Source organism: Camelus dromedarius, chromosome 11, assembly GCF_036321535.1.
Source record: "Camelus dromedarius isolate mCamDro1 chromosome 11, mCamDro1.pat, whole genome shotgun sequence".
NCBI lineage: Eukaryota > Metazoa > Chordata > Mammalia > Artiodactyla > Camelidae > Camelus > Camelus dromedarius.
The window spans coordinates 10254539-10274834 of NC_087446.1; the positions used below are offsets into that span (position 1 = coordinate 10254539).

The 20296-nt window shown below is 51.5% G+C and overlaps 2 protein-coding genes and 1 pseudogene across 9 annotated transcripts in view; all 3 read left to right on the plus strand.

Annotated features, from left to right (window-relative positions):
• The first annotated feature begins 98 nt into the window (after positions 1-98).
• Positions 99-12486, plus strand: LOC105101599 (apolipoprotein L2). Of its 3 annotated transcripts, none has more exons than XM_064491490.1 (5): positions 99-201; positions 367-444; positions 5753-5861; positions 8404-8524; positions 11550-12486. In XM_064491490.1, the coding sequence occupies exons 3-5, from the start codon at positions 5831-5833 to the stop codon at positions 12484-12486; spliced, it is 1089 nt and encodes a 362-aa protein (XP_064347560.1). In that variant the 5' UTR covers positions 99-201; positions 367-444; positions 5753-5830. The 3 variants fall into 3 exon arrangements, with proteins under 3 accessions (XP_064347560.1, XP_064347561.1, XP_031319053.1); XM_064491491.1 differs by lacking the exon at positions 99-201 and adding an exon at positions 7357-7442 and having other exon boundaries at positions 237-444; XM_031463193.2 differs by lacking the exon at positions 99-201 and having other exon boundaries at positions 244-444.
• A 756-nt stretch (positions 12487-13242) lies between these two features.
• LOC116156487 (10 kDa heat shock protein, mitochondrial-like) lies at positions 13243-13986 on the plus strand (annotated as a pseudogene).
• Positions 13987-18380: 4394 nt separating this feature from the next.
• Positions 18381-20296, plus strand: part of APOL3 (apolipoprotein L3) — a 56184-nt gene continuing 54268 nt past the window's right edge. For 3 of the 6 annotated variants that reach the window (XM_064491495.1, XM_064491506.1, XM_064491493.1), the window contains exon 1: positions 18420-18540. The gene's annotated coding sequence lies outside the window, so the exon portion shown is untranslated. Of the gene's footprint in view, positions 18541-20296 lie in introns of all 6 variants that reach the window. The other 3 variants (XM_031463192.2, XM_031463189.2, XM_064491499.1) reach the window with 3 other exon arrangements.

Consider the following 20296-nt stretch of genomic DNA (forward strand, 5'->3'; position numbering starts at 1 on the left):
GTCCACACCTGGTGGCACAAAAGTGAGTAAGCAGATGGACTGGGGGGCGGGGGGGCGGGGTTGAGAGGCTGATGGGGGCTGGGAGGAAGCCTGTGGTTGGGGGAGTGATTTCCCCAGGGCTTTCGAGTCTGTAGGTGGCAGGTGGTCCTTTGCAGAGACTGAGGCAGGATGGGCTGAGTCTAGAAGGTCCTGGAATGTCAGGTGCGGGATTGTTTCTCAAAGGGGTCAGCAGGAAGGGTGCTGAGGGTGCGGCCTGCTGGGCAGAGTCTGTGCTGTGAGCAACTCAGGATCCAGTGCTTTCACTTTCCCTTTTGATTTGGGGGGTGTATCTGGGCCCAGAGGACGCTGTGTCTGGTTATTATGCAGGCGCAGAGCAGGTGACTGGATCCACGCAGCTGGGAACGTCTGGGTCTGGTTCACACTCAGCCAGAGCGAGACTCCTGGGTAAGCAGACCCCCATCTCCCCATCCTCACCATGTGTCTCTGAGAAGAGGGTGCTGGTCACTACTTGATTGTCACTATTTTGGAGAAGAAGGAAATGGAAGCTCAGGGAGAGGAGGTGAGGGGCCCAGGGCCACAGGTAAAGCAGTGGCAGAGCCTGGATTTGGAGGCAGGTGGGTCTGACTGCTTCCTCCCGCCCCCTGTACCCGAAACAGAGCAGAGGGAGCGCAAAAACTCCTCAGGTGGCTGAGACATGAGTGGTGACTCTAGAAGGAAGGTAATTGATGGTGGGGTCTGGTTCTTTGAGAAATTTGGGGAATCAGAGGAGGTGGAGGAAGGGGGAGTCAGAGCCTTGTGGCCTTGAGGCCACACCCGAGGGTCTGTGCAGAGGCTGAAGAGGGCAAAGGGTTTTTTCAGATACAAGGAATTAAAATTTCACAGGCCCAACCCCCCACCCCCATCTCTGAGTGCCTGCTCAGTGCCTTGGGGGGGAAACTGAGGCCTGAGAGGGGAGGACAGGGGACCAAGCAGGCAGTCAGTGGGGCTTTGGCATCCCGGGCTCCCCGGGTGCTCCCTCAGGACTGTGTGAGGTGGGAGATGCAGGAGGTGGGCTGTGAGGGAAGGAGGCCCAGAGGGAGGCAGGGAGCCGGGCCCCCTGCACACGGTGGCAGCAGGTATCCTGTTTTGCAGTCTCAGGGGTAAATGGCTATATATAGACATGCGTCAATGACAATGATTTTTCATTACAATTTTTTTTTTCTAGTTCTGGCCTTTTCTTGTCTGCCTAGAGACGTTCCTTTAACATTTGTTGTAAAGCTGCTTTGGTGGTGCTGAATTCTTTTAGCTTTTGTCTGTGAAGCTTTGGAGTCCTGCATCGGACCTGAACAAGAGCCTTGCTAGCTTGAGTCTTCTTGCTTGTAGCTTTTCTCTTTCATCACTTTGAATAAATCGTGCCATTCCCTTCTGCTCTGCAGAGTTTCTGCTGGAAATCAGCTGGCCGTCTTCTGGGAGCTCCCTTGGGTGTTACTTGTTGCTCTTAACAGTCTCTCTTCATCTGTAATTTTTGTCATTTTAATTACAGGGTGTCTTGGTGTGTCACTCTTAGGGCCAATGCTGTGTGCAACTCTCTGCATTTCCTGGATTTGGGTGGCTCTTTCCTTTCCCAGATTAGGGAAGTCTTCGTTACTATCTCTTGAAATATCTTTCTCAGGCTCTTTCTCTCGCTCGTCTCCTTCTGGGACCAGTATACTGTGAATCCTGTGCACTTGACATTGTCCCAGAGGCCTCTTAAACTGTCCTCATTTCTTTTCATCCTTTTCTCTTGTTTTCTGTTCTATGGCAGTGATTTTCACTGTTTTCCAGCTCACTGGTCCATTCTTCTGTCTCATTTAGTCTACTGTTGATTCTTTCTACTCTATTTATCATTTCAGTTATCTTCAACTCTGCATCAATGTTTTCTATATTTTTAATCTCTTTGTTAAAAAACCTCTGACTTCTCATTCTGGTCACCCATTCTCCTCCTGAGGTCTTTGATCATCTTTACGATCGTTACCCTGGACTCTTTCCCAGGGAGATTGCCTGTCTCCACTTCACCTAGTTCCTCTATTGGGATTTTACCTTTTTCCTTTGTGTGGAACCCATTCCTCTGCCCCTTCATTTTGTCTACGTTTCTATTTTTATGTGATGTTGTAGGTTGGTTCCATTTCTCAACCTTGGAGAAGAGGCGCTCTTAGGAGACGTCTTGTGCCTCCCAGCAGTGCCCTCTCCTGTCATCACCCAAGGGCCAGGTGACAGCTGGTCCCAGGGTGCGGTGTGGCCTGCATTTCTGGACACATTCCACAGGCTGTGGGATGGTGGTTTTCTTGCTTCTGGTGTCTGCCCCCTGGTGGCTGGGGCTGGTCTGGAGGCTTGTGCAGGCTTCCTGGTGGGAGGGGCCAGTGCCTGCCCACTGGTGGGTGGAGCTGGGTCCTGGCCCTCTGGTGGGCAGGGCTGTGTCTAGCGGTGTGTCTAGAGGTGAGTGTGTGCTCAGGAAGTCATTAAGCAGCCTGTCTGCTGATGGTGCAGCTATGTTCCTGCCCAGGTAGTTGTTTGGCCTGAGGTGAGCCCCACTGGATCCTACAGGCATTGGGTGGAGCCTGGTCTTAGTATATGACTCAAGCAAGATGTCAGCCTCCAGGAGAGTTTGAACACATGAATATGCCTCGATATGTCCGCCACTGAGTCTTTGTCCCCAGAGTGAGCCCCAGTCATTCCACAGCTTCCCAGGAGAGGTCGAAGCCCAGAAGTTAGGTCTGGCCCGGGGTCCCATGATATGGCTGCTTAATCCCTTGGTCCTGGTCTGCATGAGGTTTTGTGCCTTTTGAGAGAGACGTCTCTATTTCCCCCAGTCCTGTGGGCCTCCTGCAGTTAAGCCCCCCCCCCTGGCCTTCAAAGCCACATACTCTGGGGGCTTCTCTTCCTAATGCCGGACTCCTAAGCCGAGAAGCCTGACTTTGGGCTCAGAACTGTGACTCTGTGGGAGAATCTCTTCAACATACTTATTCTCCAGTTTGGGGGTTGCCCACCCAGGGGTAAGGGATTTGATTATATCACAAGTCTGCTCCTCCTGAGACAGGAGGGGAAGGGGCAGGGCCCAACCATTCAAGGGATGACAGCAATTAACACCGAAATGGTGGAAAATTCAACTCCCAGTAGGCCCTGAGGATTAAGATGGCAAGAGGTTTGCCTTCCAGTAGAACTTGAGCTTCATTATACACCCCTGAAATATATTAGCACTAGAAATAACCTGCCCCCAGGTCCGGGACAGTCCCAAGGCTAAGCATAGAAGGCCAAAGAGTGGGCTGTGGCCCAATTCCTGGCAATCCCATCCCCTTCCCCAGGGTAGCTGGAAGAGTCCTCCCACCTGAAGGCGTGTGAAGCTACTGAACCCATGAAAACTGGCAACACCACGCCTCCTAGCCGCCTCTGTCTCTCCCTTCACTTGGGAGACAGCCCACACTGTCTCTATGGAGTGTGTGCCTACTTGTACTTTAACCTGAGCACCCAACGCCCACACCTCGTGGCCTTTCTCGTGCCTTTTGTCACAGCCTACACTCTATACAGTATGTATCTCTCTAAATAAATCTATGCTTACTCAACTGTGGCTCACTGTTGAAATCTTTCCTGGGGGAAGCCAAGGACCCACACCCGGCGGGGCACGTCCCAGGGGCTCCACCGAAACCTAGGACACGGCTCTCCTTACACCCCACATGCATTTTTCCTGCATCACTCCTACCATCTTGTTGTGGTTCCTTCTTTATGTCTTTAGTTATGGAAGCCCACTTTCGGTACATTCCAGTCTTTGTCACTGATGGTTGTTCTGCAGTTGGTTGTGATTTGGGTGTGTTTGTGAAAGGAGGTGAGAGCTGGCTCCTTCTACTCTGCCACTTGGCTGCCAGCTCCGTGTAAATGAGTTTTAATTCAACGGATTTTATTTCAGGACAGAAATCCTAGCTCTGGGGTGAGGTGGCAGGGAAATGTCTCCATCTAGTACAGGAGTAGAAGGCCGCTGAGGTGTTTCCATTCACCAGATGCGTGGAGACAACACTATGCTTTTGCCCTTGGTGCTCAGTCTAGTTTTATTTGCTCACCGGGGCCACACGCTCACTCCCAGCACTTCAGACTTGAGTTTCTAGTGCCAAACGGCTTCTCTGACACCACAGCTCTGCTGGAAGTGTGCCTAGCTGTTTTATTTTTTTCCATAAAAGCCAGCTTTTTTAAAGATTTATTTTTTGAAAAATGCTTGTGATAAAATACACATAACATAAAATTTCCCATCGTAGCCACATTTAAGTGTCCAGTTCAGTGGCATCAAGGACATTCCCAGTGTTGGGCACCCAGCACCACCATCCAATCCCAGAACACTTTACATCTTGCAAAACTGAAACTCTGTCCCCATGAACCACTAAGTCCCCATTCCCCCTTCCCTCCCCTCCACCCCTGGGAGCACCACTGTCCTCCCTGCCTTCATGAATCTAACTGCCCTAAGCACTTCATATGAGTGGAATCTGACAGTATTTTTCCTTTTCTGATTGGCTTTTTTAAAAAATTCTTTTATTGTTGAAAAATAGACATAACATAAACTTTACCAGCGTAGCCATTTTAAAGTGTAGAGCTGAGCGGTGTTAAACACCTTCAGAATGTTGTGCGACCGTCACCGCTGTCCATCTCCGTAGCTCTTTCGCTTTGTGAAACCGAAGCTTTGCCCTGTAAACGCTAACTCCGCTCTCCCCTACTCACAGCCCTGGCGCCCACCACTCTGCTTTCTGTCTCTATGAATCCGACTGCTCTACGTACCTCATATAAGCAGCATCCTATGGATTCATCTTTCTGTCACAGGCTTATTTCACTGAGTATACTGTCCTTGAGTTCCATCCTTAGTGTAGCACATGTCAGAACTGCCTTATTTTGAAAGGTAAATATTAGCCCATTGTACGTGAAGACCACATTGTTCTTATCCATTCATCCACTGATGGAAGCTTGCGTTGCTTCTCCTTTTTGGCTGCTGTGAATAATGATGTGATGAACACAAGTGTTGCAGTATCTCTTTGAGTCTCTGCTTTTGCTTCATGTTGGTCTGAAGGAAGAATGGAATTACTAGATCACATGGTAATTCTATAGTTAGTTCTTTGAGGCACTGTCGTTCTGTTTGCCACAGTGGCAAGATGCTTCTTTTTTAAGATCAGAATTGAGGCATTCACCAATAAACATACATCCATGAATAAATATTTCTGTATAGAAAAGGCAACAGAGCACAGTCATCACAAATGTGGCACCTGGATCTGAAAGACTTGGGTTCAAGTCCAGGCTGCAGCACCAGGGTGAGAACCTGGGCTAAGCTAAGTGCAGGGGAGTTTCTGGAGCGCTGCACACCACACACCCTGCAGCAATGCGAGCGGCCTTCAGCTAGTGAACACAGCTGCCCCCACCCTCACGTAATTTGCAGAGTATTCCCTTCCGTTCTTTTCTTCTGTGTTTGGTTTTATTGCTTCTAGAACTTTCCAGGTGGCCACGTGTTGTCTGAATATCTTCTCCTTCTGTCCCAACAGGACAACAGGACTCTGACTTTGCTGGGAGGGAGCTACAGTGATGGGAAGGGCTTTCTCTGAATAGCCACCAGCAGAGCCCAGTAGACAGAGAAAGTCATTGTTTTGAGTCCACTGTGGCGCTGGTGGCCATCCCAGGGGAAATGGCCAGAGACCTGTCCCCTCGCTGCTCCCTGTTGCCGGAGCTCACTCATGTTCCAGTCTACCATCTGTTTTCTCTTCCCCAGGGGTGAGGCCACAACTCCTTCCAGCCTGACGCAGACTGGTGAGCTGAAGTAAGACGCTGACATCCCTCTGCTGGCACCATGACGTCAGAAACCAGCCGGGACTACCCAGGTAGTCGCTCCTTCTCTGACTGCTTCCTACTTGTGCCCTAGAATGAGGGCAGTGTCTCCAGGCTGAGTTAACCTAGAGGAATTAAAACCCAAGAAGAGGTTGACAAACATCCCTGAGCCCCCATGAGGGGCTGAGGGGAGGCCCCCTGCTATGGGATTTGTGCCCACAGGCTCCTTCAATGCCCTCTGCTCAAGGGGCCAAGGCCAAGGTGCTCATTCCTTCCCTCCCCCACCACACAGCAGATGTTATGGGTCAGGCAGCAGAAGCCCTGGGAAGGGGGTGACCGTAGTGTGGGGCGTCCCAAAGCAGGCTGGGCGCAGAGAGGAGGTTGACCAGCAACCCTGGAGGCTTCTCTGCCCTCTCCCTTTGTCCAGGCTCCTCTTGCTCCCAGATGCTGGACTGTTACCAGTTTAACCTCTTTTCTCCACTGTCGCCCTGCTGCCAGCCCCAACACTCTGCCAGGGTCATCGGACCCCTGAACGAAACCACAGTCTGGCATTTGCCACCTGCCAACTGTGTGACCTGGAGCGCCGTCCCTGACCTCCCACGTAAAATGGGAATGATATTCCCTCATGTTGTTCTGAGGATCAAATATAACGTAGGCCTGTGGCTGGGCCAGTGCCTGCCCCGGAGCAGGTCCTCCTGGTGGTTGCTGTCACTGTGTGTCCCAAGTGGGGCCTCACTGCACCCCAGAATTCTCACCTCCCACCCCGAATTTTCCCTCAGGGCACCTGTTAACCAGGCGGGACTGCCTCCGGCAGGTAGTGATTCCTTTGCCCTCAGATCCCCCTGCAGACACCCAGGTGCTCAGGCATTTCCCCCACCCCCCTCACCCCAATCAATCAACCCACAGATTCAGTGCTGGGAGCTCCCCCTATGGAAGCCCTGGTTTCTTTTCAACCTTATTCGACGCAGGAAAGAGAAAAAACTGAGTAACTCTCCACGCACCAAAATCATCACTGTTTCCTTGACTCCTGTTTTCTAAGAACTACATTTCCCCCATCACTAAGCAGCCGATTCACACCTTGTCCAGGGCTTCCCAGGGGAGTAAAATAACCAAGTGGAAACATAAGGGAGGGGGCGCAGAGTAGAAGCCGGGAGCCCCCAGCCGGCTCTGGGGCCCGTGAGGGAGGCCGGGCTGCGGGAGCCCTGAGGATCAGCTCTCCTCAGAAACAAGACCGTCTCCTGTGTATAAAAGGGCCAGCTGGGCTCAGTGGAGCCAGTGGGAGCTGTGTCCCCTGGGAGCAGCCTGGGGGAGAGAGAGGTGACAGGGACGGACCACAGGCTCAGAGCTGAGGTCCCGCCCCTCACGCCCCTGAGGAAGCCCCTCCCCGCCCGGCCTGGCGTCTGTGACTCGCGGGAGGAGTCTCTCACCTGGTACTTTGACTCAACGCTCTGAATTCTGAGACTTTTTTTTACATTGAAGTAACATCGGTTTATAAGATTATTTAAGTTTTATGTGCACAACATATCTCTACCTCTGTATCCACTGCAGTGTGCTTACCACCGAAAACGAGTTGCAAGATGACCCCACAGATACGCTGTAGGGGAGAATGCAGACATCACAGGGGGGTTTAAAACGTAAGGAGGCTTCAAAGTAATGTCATAAGAATCCCCGTGACTTTCAACCTCTGGGCTGTCTGCGTGCTGGCCTCGGGTGCTCACTGCCCTGTCTAGTCTCACTTTCTTCTTCTGCGAAGTAGGGATAATGACTCTTTGTGGGAATGTGACTCGAAGCGCATTTTCCATCCTGTCCCAGGCCACATGTAAACACATACTAGTCCCCAGTCTGTTATCAGCAATTTCATAGCCACCAGGTTGCAGAAAACCACACATGTTTTTGGTAACTCACGTGGGCAGCAATCTTGCCCTGTGCTGACCTGAGGCAGTTTACAGTCATTAAGTTCTGCGTCCCTTAATGTGAATATTCATTTGTTTCACTGTCGAAACATGAATGCATTTCTTTATAGGCTGCTGCCCAGACTCTGCTGTAAATGGTGACTAATATGTCTTATGCGCCCTGTATTTATTTTCTTTCGAAAGGATTAAATTTTTTCATTTCTGAACCACACCTAAATGCCAGGAATTCCTTAAATGGTTCTGGAGTCTGAAAGTGCAAGGCTGAGGAAGTGGCGGGTGGGTTTCTGGTGGGACCTCATTCCCGGGTGTCAGTGCCTGCGGCCGGCTGGTCCTGTTCTCACACGGTCTTTTCTCAGTGTGCAGAGAGAGACAGACAGACTGGCTTCACTTCCTCTTCTAATAAGGACACCATCTTATTGGATTAGGGCCCCACACTTATGAGCTCATTTAACCATAATTCCCTCCTTAAAGGTCCTATCTTTAAATACAATCACTTAGGGGGTCAGGGTTTGCACATATGAATTTGGGGGGACCCACTTCTGCCCATAGCGCTGGGTGATTACACCAACAGCTCCCCAGGGGAGCACTGCTCAGGAAGATGAACTGTAACCACTTTATATTCAATACCATTTATGTTCCATCACAATTTCTTCTAATCTTCTGTTGCTCTCTTCCCATCTAGATCCTGAGAGCTTCTTTGAGGCTGTTGTCGAATCTCTGCGGGACATACTGAGCAGAGAGGAACTGTCACACCTGCTGACTGAAGTCCTAAACAGATTTGTGGCTGAGGGCAACTTGTCCAGGTGACCTGCACGGGTGCCCCAGGGATGTCACCCAAACCCCCCTCCCTGGACTAGTTTCCTCCTGGCAGGCACACCTCCTCCAGGCAGTATCCGATGGTTGGGGTAAAAGATGTTCCTTCTCAAGAATGCACGAGGAATTTTTCCTCCATGTCATTTGCTGGCAGTGAACAGCCTCAGGTAGAGAAGAGATGAAAGTGCAAGGAAGGGGCAGGTTATTGACCCTGGACAACTTACTTAACTTCTGTCTGCCTTGGTTTCTTCATTGTTCAAGTTTACTGTGAGGAAACTGAGATAATACATGCCAAGTGCTTAGCATAATAGCTGTTATGTAGTAGGTGCTCAGTTCGTGTTAACTTTGCAAAAGCTTGTTGGTAAGAGACCAAGGCCAAGGGTCTTGTTCCTGGAGATGAGAACCAAGCAGGACTTCCTTTGGGATGAGTCTGCTTGTGTCCTGGGGGTTCTTTCTGACTGGAGCCCTGGCATCCCCATCTTAGGAATTGTGCAGACACTGCAGGACCCGGGGCCCCTAGGGCAGAGAGGCTGGGGTGGAATTGGACGGAGCTGGGTTGGGTCCTGGCTCTATCCTGGCCCGGCAATGGGGCTCTGGGCTTATGTCCTGGATCTCAGATTTGTCATCTGTACAAAGGGAGAAGCAGTTCAATCTGATGGACTGTGGCGATGGCCTTAGAGCGGGGTCACAGGTGGGGAACCAAGTGCAGGCATCACATGCAAAGGTTGAGGGAGCCTGGACCAGGGTCTAACTGAGTGCGGAGGATGGAGCAGAGGGGTTCCGGCTGAAGGACTAGCTGGAAGGCGCTGAAAGTGGGTCAGGACAAGACTGAGGGGAGGGACACAGAATTGAAGGGCTGTGATGCTGGCAGAGGTGCCGTGAGTGGGAGAGGGGACACTTCTTCCCTCCCAGACTTGATCCCCTGGTGCTGGGCATAGAGGACCCAGGGTGACTCTGTCCTCCATACCCTGCCTGGGGGCCAGGGGGTCTCAACTGCTATCTGGGACCCTCCTCTATTCTATATAGAGTAGCGTGACCTGTCTGAATGCAGTGTGGCTTAGTGGTGACTCCACTGCCACAATGAGTGGCTGCCAATTTTGTGTAGTTTACAGATTTCTGAGGCGACTGTCAAGTCCCCACCAAACAGGAATGTACTTCCTCCACCAGCTCATCCAAATGCATACAGAACTTTTCAGGCTTAGCAATTCATACAGTTGTTCCCTAAGGTCCCTTGAATCTTTTGGAGGGTTCATCAACAATCGAGTTGCACATGGCCTTGGTGTGCAGGTATGTGAAGCTGTCACAGCTAAGGTGTGAGTTAGGCTGGTGACACTTGAGAAGTCTGAGGTGCTGGGTGATGGGTTGGGAGTCAGTGAGGTGGGCTGTAGAGTCCAAGATGAACCAGAGTTAATAACCTCTCTCCTGCTTCCCAGTCAGTTGGGGAAGTGAATGGACCCAGCGACCTTCAACTGGGAAGGTCAAGGGCATAAGGCTTGGAAGAGAGCATAGGTCAGGGACAGTGATCATTAACATCCCTTCTAGCTGTGAGTTTAGTGTTTCTTAAACAAATTCTAAGTACTCAGAGTTAGCAAAACTACAAAGTCTCAGTGCACAGTCCCCAGATTGTTCTTACACCTGACAGCAGTGACAAATTTGGAGGATGCCCCAAACCACCCTCCAGTTGGAGAATTCGTTAGAAGGATGCACAGAGCTCCCTGACAGCTGGCACACTCCCAGGTCCAGTTTACTACAGAGAAGGATGCAGGTTTCAAGCAACCACAGGGCAGAGTCTGGGAGGGTTTCAAACATGAAGCTTCTCGTCCTCAGGACGCATTACTGTCCTGTGTTCAGTGCACACGGGTCAGTGCCAACCAGGGGTGCCCACTGTGTTTAACAAAATGCTCCTGACAGTCCTTGACACGATAAGGAAGGCTGCACTCAGGACTGTGGTGACAGGTGTGAAGCCCATTGCTGTAGAGGAGACAGACTAGGCTCGAGCCTGAATACAGCACAGACACTGGGGGTTTATAGCCAAGGAGCAGAGTGAGGGGTGGTGGAGGGAAAATTACTGAGAGGAGACACCAAGGGGAGGGGATTCCTGTTTATCGTTCCTAACAGGATTCTCACTAAAGGCAGGTCAAGGACGGCTGCCTCAAAGGTGGGAGATGAGGAATTTGATCAGGTATCAAATGCAATCAGAACTCAGAGTGGGGGAGTCTCTCTACGTGGATTTAGCAGGGTTCTTGCTGAGACTGAGTGATAGGGGCCATCGGGGACAGAACAGGGAAGGGGAAGGTGGAGGCCTGGTTGAGGAGAGGACTCAGAAGAGCCTGACTAACGTTTGGTCAAGGAGAGTGTCACAGGTACCCTGAGCCTCAGTGCAAAGGGTCCTCCTAAGGCTCAATCCCATGCTGCCCGCCCAGCTGACCTGTGTCTCCAGCCTCTCCCAGAGGTCAGACGAATACCCTCGTGTCCAGTTCCTCCAGAGGTCAGGACTCACACCACATGACCCAGAGGCCCATCACGCATCACCCTGGCAGACTGTCCAGTGGCCAGAAGCGCAGGCAAAGCAGGGCGTGCCTACCATCCAGAACATTCTAGGGGCTTAGGGATCACTTCCCTTAGCCAAGGGCAAAAGCAGGTTGATTCCTCACTGCACCCTAAGCTTCTCTGAATGAGGGTTTCTCTGCTCCAATCCCACCTCTGTGTGTTTACCTGCGGAGCTCCCGCTCTACAAGCACCTTGGAGGTGACGGTGCTGACCTGCCTGAGTCAGAAGGTGTCTTACCAAACACCTACCGTGAAAAGTGTCCTAAGATGGCTTGTGCTTGTTTATTCCGCGTTTGAACAAGTATACGGAGCCTCTCCAACGTACAAGATACGTGTGTAATGTCGATAGAAAATCTCTTTGCTTTATAGAAAAATCTCTGTGAAGTATCCAGGTTAAATCTTGTTGAGCCTATTTTACAGAGACCCCGAAACTGCCTTCTTAACCCCTTGACCTTCTCTGTTACAGGGAAGAGGCAGATGCACTGCGTGAATACCTGAACGAGCTGAAAGCAGACTTGGCCCTGAGCGACCGAGACATGCTGCTAAGGGAGCAGCTGAGTAAGAAGAGGTTTTTGAAGAGGTTTCCTCGGGTGAAACGGAAGCTTGAGGAAAGCATAAGAAAGCTGCACGCACTTGCAGACAAGGTGGACAAGGATCACAGGGACTGCACCATCTATAAGGTGGCGGCCACCTCTGCTGGTGCAGCGTCTGGCCTCCTGACCATTGCTGGCCTGGCTCTGGCACCCGCGACAGCAGGGGTCAGTCTGGCACTCTCGGCAACTGCGTTAGGGCTGGGGGCCACAGCTGCTGTGACCAGTGTGGCCACCAGTGTGAAGGAACACAAGAGCATGTCGTTAGCAGAAATCATGGCCCACCCTTTGATGTCATCTGCCATCCACAAATGGAAAGTGGTCAAGGAGATTCTACTGCACAACATGCCACAAATTGTTTCCACAGAAGAGAAACTCACAGAAGCCGTGCAACGCATTGAAATGAATATCTGTGCCATCAAGCTGGTCAATGCCAACCCTGGCTTCGGTGAAGATCTGTTTCGCTTCCTGACCACGGGGCAGATCTCATACCAAAGTGGCAAGCGGTTGCAGGAAGTTCTTAAAGGCACAGGTCTGGCAATGGCCAAAGGAGCCCGGGTCCTGGCTGTGGCCTCTGCAGGCTCCCTCCTTGTGATGGATGTGGGCTACCTGGTGAAAGAGGCAATGCACCTGCATGAGGGGGCAAAGGCAGAGTTTTCCGAACAGCTAAGGCAGCGGGCCCGGGAGCTGGAGAAGAGGTTGGAGGAGCTCACTGGGAGCTATGAGAGTCTGCAGCAGGGCCTGTGTTCCACCCCCGCCCCACACAGCGGACCAGGGAGCAGGGGCCCGTGCGGGGCCAAGAAGCAGAGGTAGCTTTATAGAGGGAAAAAGAGAGCCAAATAAAACGTACGGACCTGGGTGTGAAGGAATTTGGCATTTCTGGGTCTGAGCGCAGCCGGGCAGGGATTCAAGCAGGTGGCAGATGGTGAAAGACACGGGAGCTTGGAGTCTGGAATAATGGTGGAGGGGGGACGAGAGAGTGATGGGAAAAGGGGGAAAACCGTGTATCATGAACTAAAAAAGACACTGGGGGCCTGAAGAAAGAGAGAGGCTGGAGGAACAAGAAATGAGAAGACTGTGAATGCAAAAGAGTTGCAAATGGGAGAAAGTCAAAGAGTTGGGACTGTTGGATTGTGGGAGAGGCGGCAGTGGCTCCTCTGTCGCCCCTCCCCGGAGTGTGATGTCCCCGCCAGAAAAGAATCTTCCCAGGTGGGGTCTCCAGCCCTCTTTTTCCACTGTCAAGACACCTTTTCCTCCCAGCACGTTTATCTGAATTAGGCAGTGACGTATTGATTATGGTGATGATGATGGTGGTGGTGGTGGTGGTGGTGGTAATGGTTGTGATGACATCCATCTAATGGATGGAATATTTGTCAAGTTGCCTGGGGCCCTTTGGGACCAGGGTGCACTGAGAGACCAAGGCAGTTCTTGTGAAACCTCAAATGCTCTGTTGGAATAGAGGTTGATTTGGGAAAAAGAGAAAGAAAGGAAGGAAGGCAGAAGGGAATTGAGGGTTTCTCCTTGCAGCAGCAGCTGGAGAGCAGAGTCTGAATTGCGGCAGCTGGAGTCATGACAGGACAGGCATTTAGAAAGTTTCTTCCCCTCTTTGATCATGTGTTAGTTGAAAGGACTGCAGCCAAAACTGTAAGCAGAGGAGGCATTAGGCTTCCAGAAAAATCTCATGGAAAAGTATTACAGGCAGCCATAATAGCTGCTGGATCGGGCTCTAAAGGAAGGGTGGAGAGATACAACCAGTTAGCCTGGAAGTTGGAGATAAAGTTCTTCTCCCAGAATACAGAGGCAGCAATGTAGTTATAGATGAAAAGGATGATTCCTTATTTTGAGATGGTGACATTCTTGGAAAATATGTGGACTGAAATGTCACTATTGAAATGGCATCACACGAAGCTGCCCGTTCCTGAAGTGCTGACACATTTTTATCATGGAAATAATTTCCACATCTCCTTTATAATAAACTAATGACATGCAAGGAAAGAAAGGAAGAAAGGAAGAAAGGAAGAAAGGAAGGAAGGAAGGAAGGCAGGAAGGAAGGCAGGCAGGCAGGAAGGAAGGAAGGAAGGAAGGAAGGAAGGAAGGAAGGAAGGAAGGAAGGAAACCAGATGCCATCAGCAGGACATGGTACTTTGTGGTGTGTGAAGGATTTCAACAAGCATGGGGCCAAGAAATGCAGCCTCTCTGAGTTTCAGTTTCTTCATCAGCTGGGGGTGGTGCGGGACAAGATATTTCAGATCCCTCTGGCTCTCCCCACCTTCTGGTCTATAGCCTTGGGTTCAATAAATATGTACTGATTCATTGTGCCATTCTTTGTTGATGTGCTCACCTGGGCTCTGGGTGCCTGACTGCCCTTCCCCAGGAACTTCCTTCCCAGGATCTAAGGGAAAATGTTTTCCATCACTCCTCCTGCTTGCTCGCTGGGCTCCTGCCCTCCCATCCAGTCATTTCCCTCAGACCCTGTTTCCCACAGGTCACATGGGGACCCCTGGGGGAAGCCCATGCATGTCTGGCTTGGGCTGAGCTCAGATATGTTCCCCGTCCAGCGTGTGGGGCCCAGGACTGAGATTTGGTACTCAGGCTGATTTAGATCAGAAGGGCTTCTTTGCAGGTTGAAGACAGTGTCAGCCCTGAACAGAGGGGTAGAGAGAGATCAGCGGGCACACAGCCAACCTCAAGGTACCTTCACATCTCACGCAGACACTTGCTGAGGTGGGAAGCGCCATGAAAAAGACCTGCAGGACCCTCAGGCAGGACCGCTACTCTCATATCAGCACCATCCGTTTCCCTGGCCCAGCAGCATTATCTCACTTTTTGCTTCTGAAACAGCTTACATCTAGGAAAGTGGAACTTACCCCTAGTATTCTATTGGTTCCCTGAGCTAACTCCTGATTGGTCCATTTCTACCACTCCTGATTGGTCCGTTACTACCACTCCTGATTGGTCCATTTCTATCACTCCTGATTGGTCCATTTCTACAAAGCTCATTCCTAATTAGTCAACTTTTGTTATACCTTATTTGCATATGATGTTGCAAAGTGTAGATTAGCAGCCTATAAAAGCCTGTGTAAACCTACAGTTGGGGTCCAGAGCAGGGAGTGTTAACTCCTCTGGGCCCACTGGGGTAAAAAACCTGAGTTCTCCGGCCCTCTGAGTGCTGCTTGGTCTCTCGCCTGGATCCAGGTTGCTGTCACAACTGAGCTGTAAAACTGAGCTGTAATACTGAGCTGTAACACACTTTGCTGCAACATTGCAAGAGCTTCCAGAAATAGTCTTGCTGTGTTTACCCAGGTGGACTTGCCCTTACCCCCATTTATTGCCCACACTGGGCTTGAACGACCTTCTAAAGATAGATCTTAGCAAGCACCTGTTTCCAACTCTTCATTCCTTTACTCTCAGCACAGAAACCAAAAGCCTGTGTGCAGCCCAGAGTCACATGCTATAGCCTGGGGTCACATGAGGGCAGAGCTGGAGGCCAGGCTCAAGGATACCTGGGAGCAGGACGTGGAGGGTCTGGGACAGTGAAACAGGGGAGGAGGGAAAGTCAGCACAAGGCCCACTTCTTGATTTTGTCACTCATGTTGGGGATGGATTCTGCCAGGACCTTCTGAGGAGCCTGCATGGAGTGGCCTCAGATTCACCCTCTCCAGGGAGGAAAGAGGGAAGCATCTGAGCGTTGCTCTCCCCCAGCCCCCAGGCCTGCACTACTGGGCACGGACTCTCTGTGTTTCCACGGTGGAGCGTGGGAGGGCCACACAGGCTCCCACGCCTGGAGCCCAGGGCAGGGAGCCAGACACACATGAGAATGATCTGGGATATCTCCTATGTCAGCCACCTCGTGCTCCACTGCCTTCCGTGTCCTTTTGTAAAAACCACCTTGCAGAAGACTTTTCTCAGTCCCTCTGCCTCCCCATCAGCCAGTGTTTCCCTGGGGCCTCCATCAAACCTTCCATTCCTTCCTGAAGAGGTCAGCAGTCACGGCCCCCCATTTGCCTGACCACTAGAATCATGAGTTTCTTTGCTTCGTCAATTCTTCATCAGCCCTTGGAGAACTCACAGTCTCTCATGGACTTGACTTGGGCTGTGTATAAAGCACTGAGTCTTTGAGCCATTCAGGATCTATCCCTGTTCTCCCTGAAGCCTGACAGCTCAATTCCATTTTGCTCCCTGTGCATCTGATGCAGTTCTCAGGTCACAGCTCTGTCAGCTGAGAGTCCTCCAGTTACAACCAGGAGAGTCTGGCCAAGCAATCGCAGAAGAGGGTCCGCTGGAAGGGGCCTGGGGCAGGTCAGAGACCAGAAAGAAGCAAGAGGCCTTCCCAGTTCTGAGAGCGGAGGAAACGGACAAGTCCGTCTCCAGGAGCTTCTGTTCTGCCCCGGGAGGCTGGGCCAGAGCTTGGCTTAGGCCCAAACCCAGGGAACTCCCAGGAGACACAACAGCCTGGTTGGGCGACTGTATTCTTGGACCAATTAGTCAGGCAAAGTGATGAGGAAGAAGAATGAGTGATAGGGATGCAAACCCTGGGGGGAAGTCTCAGATGAAGAGGCACCAGACTTGTGCTGTCTGTATACACATGTGCACTGCCTCAAACAGAATGTCTCTCCTTACTGGTCCTGGTTCCAAACATCCCTTATACAACAGTGGGTCCAACCCCTACTTCCGCAGTCGGAGAGAAATACAGATAATCTCCACCCACAGCATCCTGAAGCTCTGTGCTGGAGCGGAGGGCCTCAGCACGATGCCTGAACTCCTCCTGCTCCACTGGGCTGCTTTCTCAATCTTGACAGCCCTATGTCTCTATCTGCACGTGTATCTAGGAACCTCTGACGTACAGGTGGGGCCACGACCACCACTCACCATTGCTCCCACGGATACTAGCCTTTCCCTGCTGATTCCACTCAGTGTTCCTCTGAGCGATGGGAGCATTCAGTCCTGTGGAGCTGGGCTGGGCCCTCACCGTGTTAGGCACTGTCACCTGGGTTTCTGCAGCCGGTACTCACAGCATCTTGGCGAGCTGGGTGGTGTCACCCCTGAGAACACAAGGAGGTGGCCTCAGGTTCCAGGAACATGGCCAAGGCCGCCAGCCTGGGAAGGGCCGTCCTTGGGTAACGTGTCTAGTGCCCTGTGCTCCGAGGCAGGAGGCGGTCCTCGAGCGCCAAGCAGCTCCTGTGGGAATCAGGGCCCCTCTGCTGCAGGACAGCGGGCCAGGAACTGGCACACGTGTCCCCTGAGCCCCTCTGTGTCTGTGCTCCAGGACGCCCAATCCAGCCTGGGCTCCCAGAACCTGGGGATGGAGTGTGAGTCTGTGGAGTTCGGACAAATGGACCTTTGCTGGACATCAGCTGCTGCCATTCTCCCGCCAAACAGAAGCCCCTGAGTCACTGGCAGAAAGCCCCTGCCTCTCCCCTCCCCACCGGCTTCCTTATGTGCAAAATCTGATCAGATTCCTGGCCTGGGTTCTGGGCTGATTTAAGACCAAACTGTAGTGTGTGGTCCTCGTGGACTCATGCCCGTCACTCTTCTGCCCCTCCCTGAAGTGCTGGGGCAGGTGGCCACGAGGCCCCAGGGACATTTCCTGGGATGAAGCAGCCCTGATGGAAGGCCAGGCTCTCTGTGGGGTCCAGGCCCCCTCAGGCCCTGCTCTGCGGACCAAATTAGAAAAGTGAGACCACAGCCCAGCTGTACGACTTACAAGCTGTGGGGCCTTTACTTCTTACTTTATTTATCAGGGAGGAGGGGCTGACAGTTCTTAAGTTAGACAGGGAATTGATGGACCTGTCAAGCCAGCAACAAGCACACCCTCAGCCCTCTGTCCATGGTGGATCTTTGCTTGGGAACCAAACAGGAAACAAAGCTTGCCTTGTGTTTTAGACTTTTCCGAGTTGCCAGCACACTGACCTTCTGGTAAGCATCTTCCATTTGGAGAGAAAAAGATCTATTGTCCAGTGGAAACAAGACAGGAAAGAAAAGAGCAGTGTGCTCTCAGCCCTTCCCACAAACTTCTACAGTCATCCAAATGGCAATGACCAACAAGGACGGGCCTCCTCAGACAGGTCAATGGGACCCAAAGACACCAGTGCTGTCCCTGCCAGCAGGACCAGGTCTACAGCAAGCTGGTCAAGAGGTGGGGGGCATGCACACAGTAGATGTGGGGTGGGCTTAGGCCCCTCTCCCATGTACCTTGGGAGCAGAGCAGGGGACTCTGCAGGGGAAGGTCCTGGAGGACATCTAAGAGGAAGTGATGCCAGATTTGTGCTGTGGAGCAGGAGCCGGACTTTTCTAGGTGTAGGAGCAGGCATTCTGGCAGAAAGACCTGAGTGAGCAAATGCTTAGAACCTGCTTGATGGAGGCATTCGGCAGCAGCAATATGACAGGTGCGCAGTGAGCCTCTGGTATGTTCAGGACTGTGCCAAGTGCTGGTGGCACAAAGGTGCATAAAGCAGGTGGACTGCAGAGTGTAGGGGCTGGAGAGGGCAGAGGGGGCTGGGAGGCAGCCCATGGGGTGGGGGATTGATTTGCCAAGGGCTTCATAGTTTGTTGGTGGCAGGTGGTCCTTTGCAGAGACTGAGGCAGGATGGACTGAGCCTAGAAGGACCTGGAATGTCAGATCTTAGGTTGTTTCTACAAGATGTCAGGAGGGAGGGAGGGAAGAGCCAAGGGTGGAGCCTGCTGGGCAGTCTGTGCTGTGAGCAACTCAGGATCCAGTGCTTTCACTTTCCCTTTTGATTTTGGGGGGTATATCTGGGCCCAGAGGAGGCTGTGTCTGGTTATTCCCCAGACCCACAGCTGCTGACTGGATCTACCCAGCTGAGAACGTCTGGGTCAGTTCACCCTCAGCCAGAGGGAGACTCCTGGGTAAGCAGACCCCCATCTCCCCATCCTCACCATGTGTCTCTGAGAAGAGGGTGCTGGTCACTACTTGATTTTCACTGTTTTGGGGAAGAAGGGAATGGAAACTCAGGGAGAGGAGGTGAGGGGCCCAGGACCACAGGTCAAGCAGTGGCAGAGCCTGGATGTGGAGGCAGGTGGGTCTGACTGCTTCCTCCCGCCCCCGTACCCCAAACAGAGCAGAGGGAGGGTGAAAACTGCTCAGGTGGCTGAGATGTGAGCAGTGACCCCAGAAGGAAGGTAACTGATGTTGGGTCCTGGTCCTTTGAGAAATTTGGAGGAAGCAGAGGAGGTGGAGGAAGGGGCAGTCACAGCCCCATGTCCTTGTGGCCTTGAGGCCGGCCCCGAGGTGCTGTGCTGAGGGTGAGGAGGACAAAGGGTTTCTTCAGACACAAGGAATCAAAGTTTCATGGGCCTAAGCCCCCACCCTGTCACTGAGTGCCTGCTCAGTGCCCTGGGGGGAATCTGAGGCCTGAGAGCTGAGGACAGGGGACCCAAGCAGGCAGTCAGCGGGGCTTTGCCTTCCTGGGCTTCCTAAGTGCTCCCTCAGGACTGTGTGAGGTGGGAGATGCAGGAGGTGGGCTGTGAGGGAAGGAGGCCCAGAGGGAGGAAGGGAGCCGGGCCCCCTGCACATTCTCACAGCTCATATCCTGTTCTGCAGTCTTATGACAAAATGACCTCATACAGACACATGTCAGTGAAAATAATGAGCAAACGACTTTTAATAGGAACAGAAAAGAGATTTCTTTGAGCCAAACTGAGAACTGTACCACAGACGACAGCCTCTCAGGGAACTCTGAGGAAGCGCTCTGCAGAAGCGTGGTTTTGACCCGTTTTATATCAAAACAAAGATCGTTAAGCAAGTAAGGGGTACATTTCTTCAAGGTTTCAAATAAATAAAACAGAGCAGCCCGTCCACAGCGAGTCAGCGTGCCCTTGGCACCTGGGAAGGGAGGCCCATCACCCAAGGAGGACCAGCATGGGCATCCTGCGAGAGGGGCATTTAATCTTTACTTTTAACGTGGACATTCATGCTTCCGGTCAGTGTGCCCTTTTCTTTAATAATTAGCTAACAGGGAGCTTTAGGGAAGATAATTATGTTTTGAATACTCAAGAGTTTCAGGGTTTCTCTCCTTCTGGAGAAATGGCAAAGTCCAGACAACAGAACAGAATAAGAATCAGAGACCAGCCCAGCTTCTCGAGGTTTGGGGCAGGTCTGAACCTTAGTTTTCTCTGGTGAAGCAGAGGACAGTAAATGTTCTCATCACAGGGCTGCTGTAGCAAATGTGATCCTGTGTGTGAAGATGCTTTCAGATGGTAAAGGGTTCAGGTGCTGTTATTTAAAAAAAATTTTTTTTGAAGTACAGTTGATTTACAATGTTATGTTAGTTTCAAGTGTACAGCACTGTGACTCACTTATATATGTGTATGTACATTTTCTTTTCCAGATGCAATTCTAATATAGGTTATTAGGAGAAATTTAATAAAGTTCACTGTGCTATACAGTAGGTTCTCATTGTTTATGTGTTTTATATCTAGAACAATGTATAAATTACTCCCAAACTCCTATTTTTTCCATCCCCACCCCCTTTCCCTTTGGTAAACATCAATTTGTTTTCTATGCCTGTGAGTCTTTCTGTCTGGTTTATAAATAAGTTCATTTGTATCATTTTTTTCAGATTCCACATATCAGTGATATCATATAACATTTGTCTTTATCTGT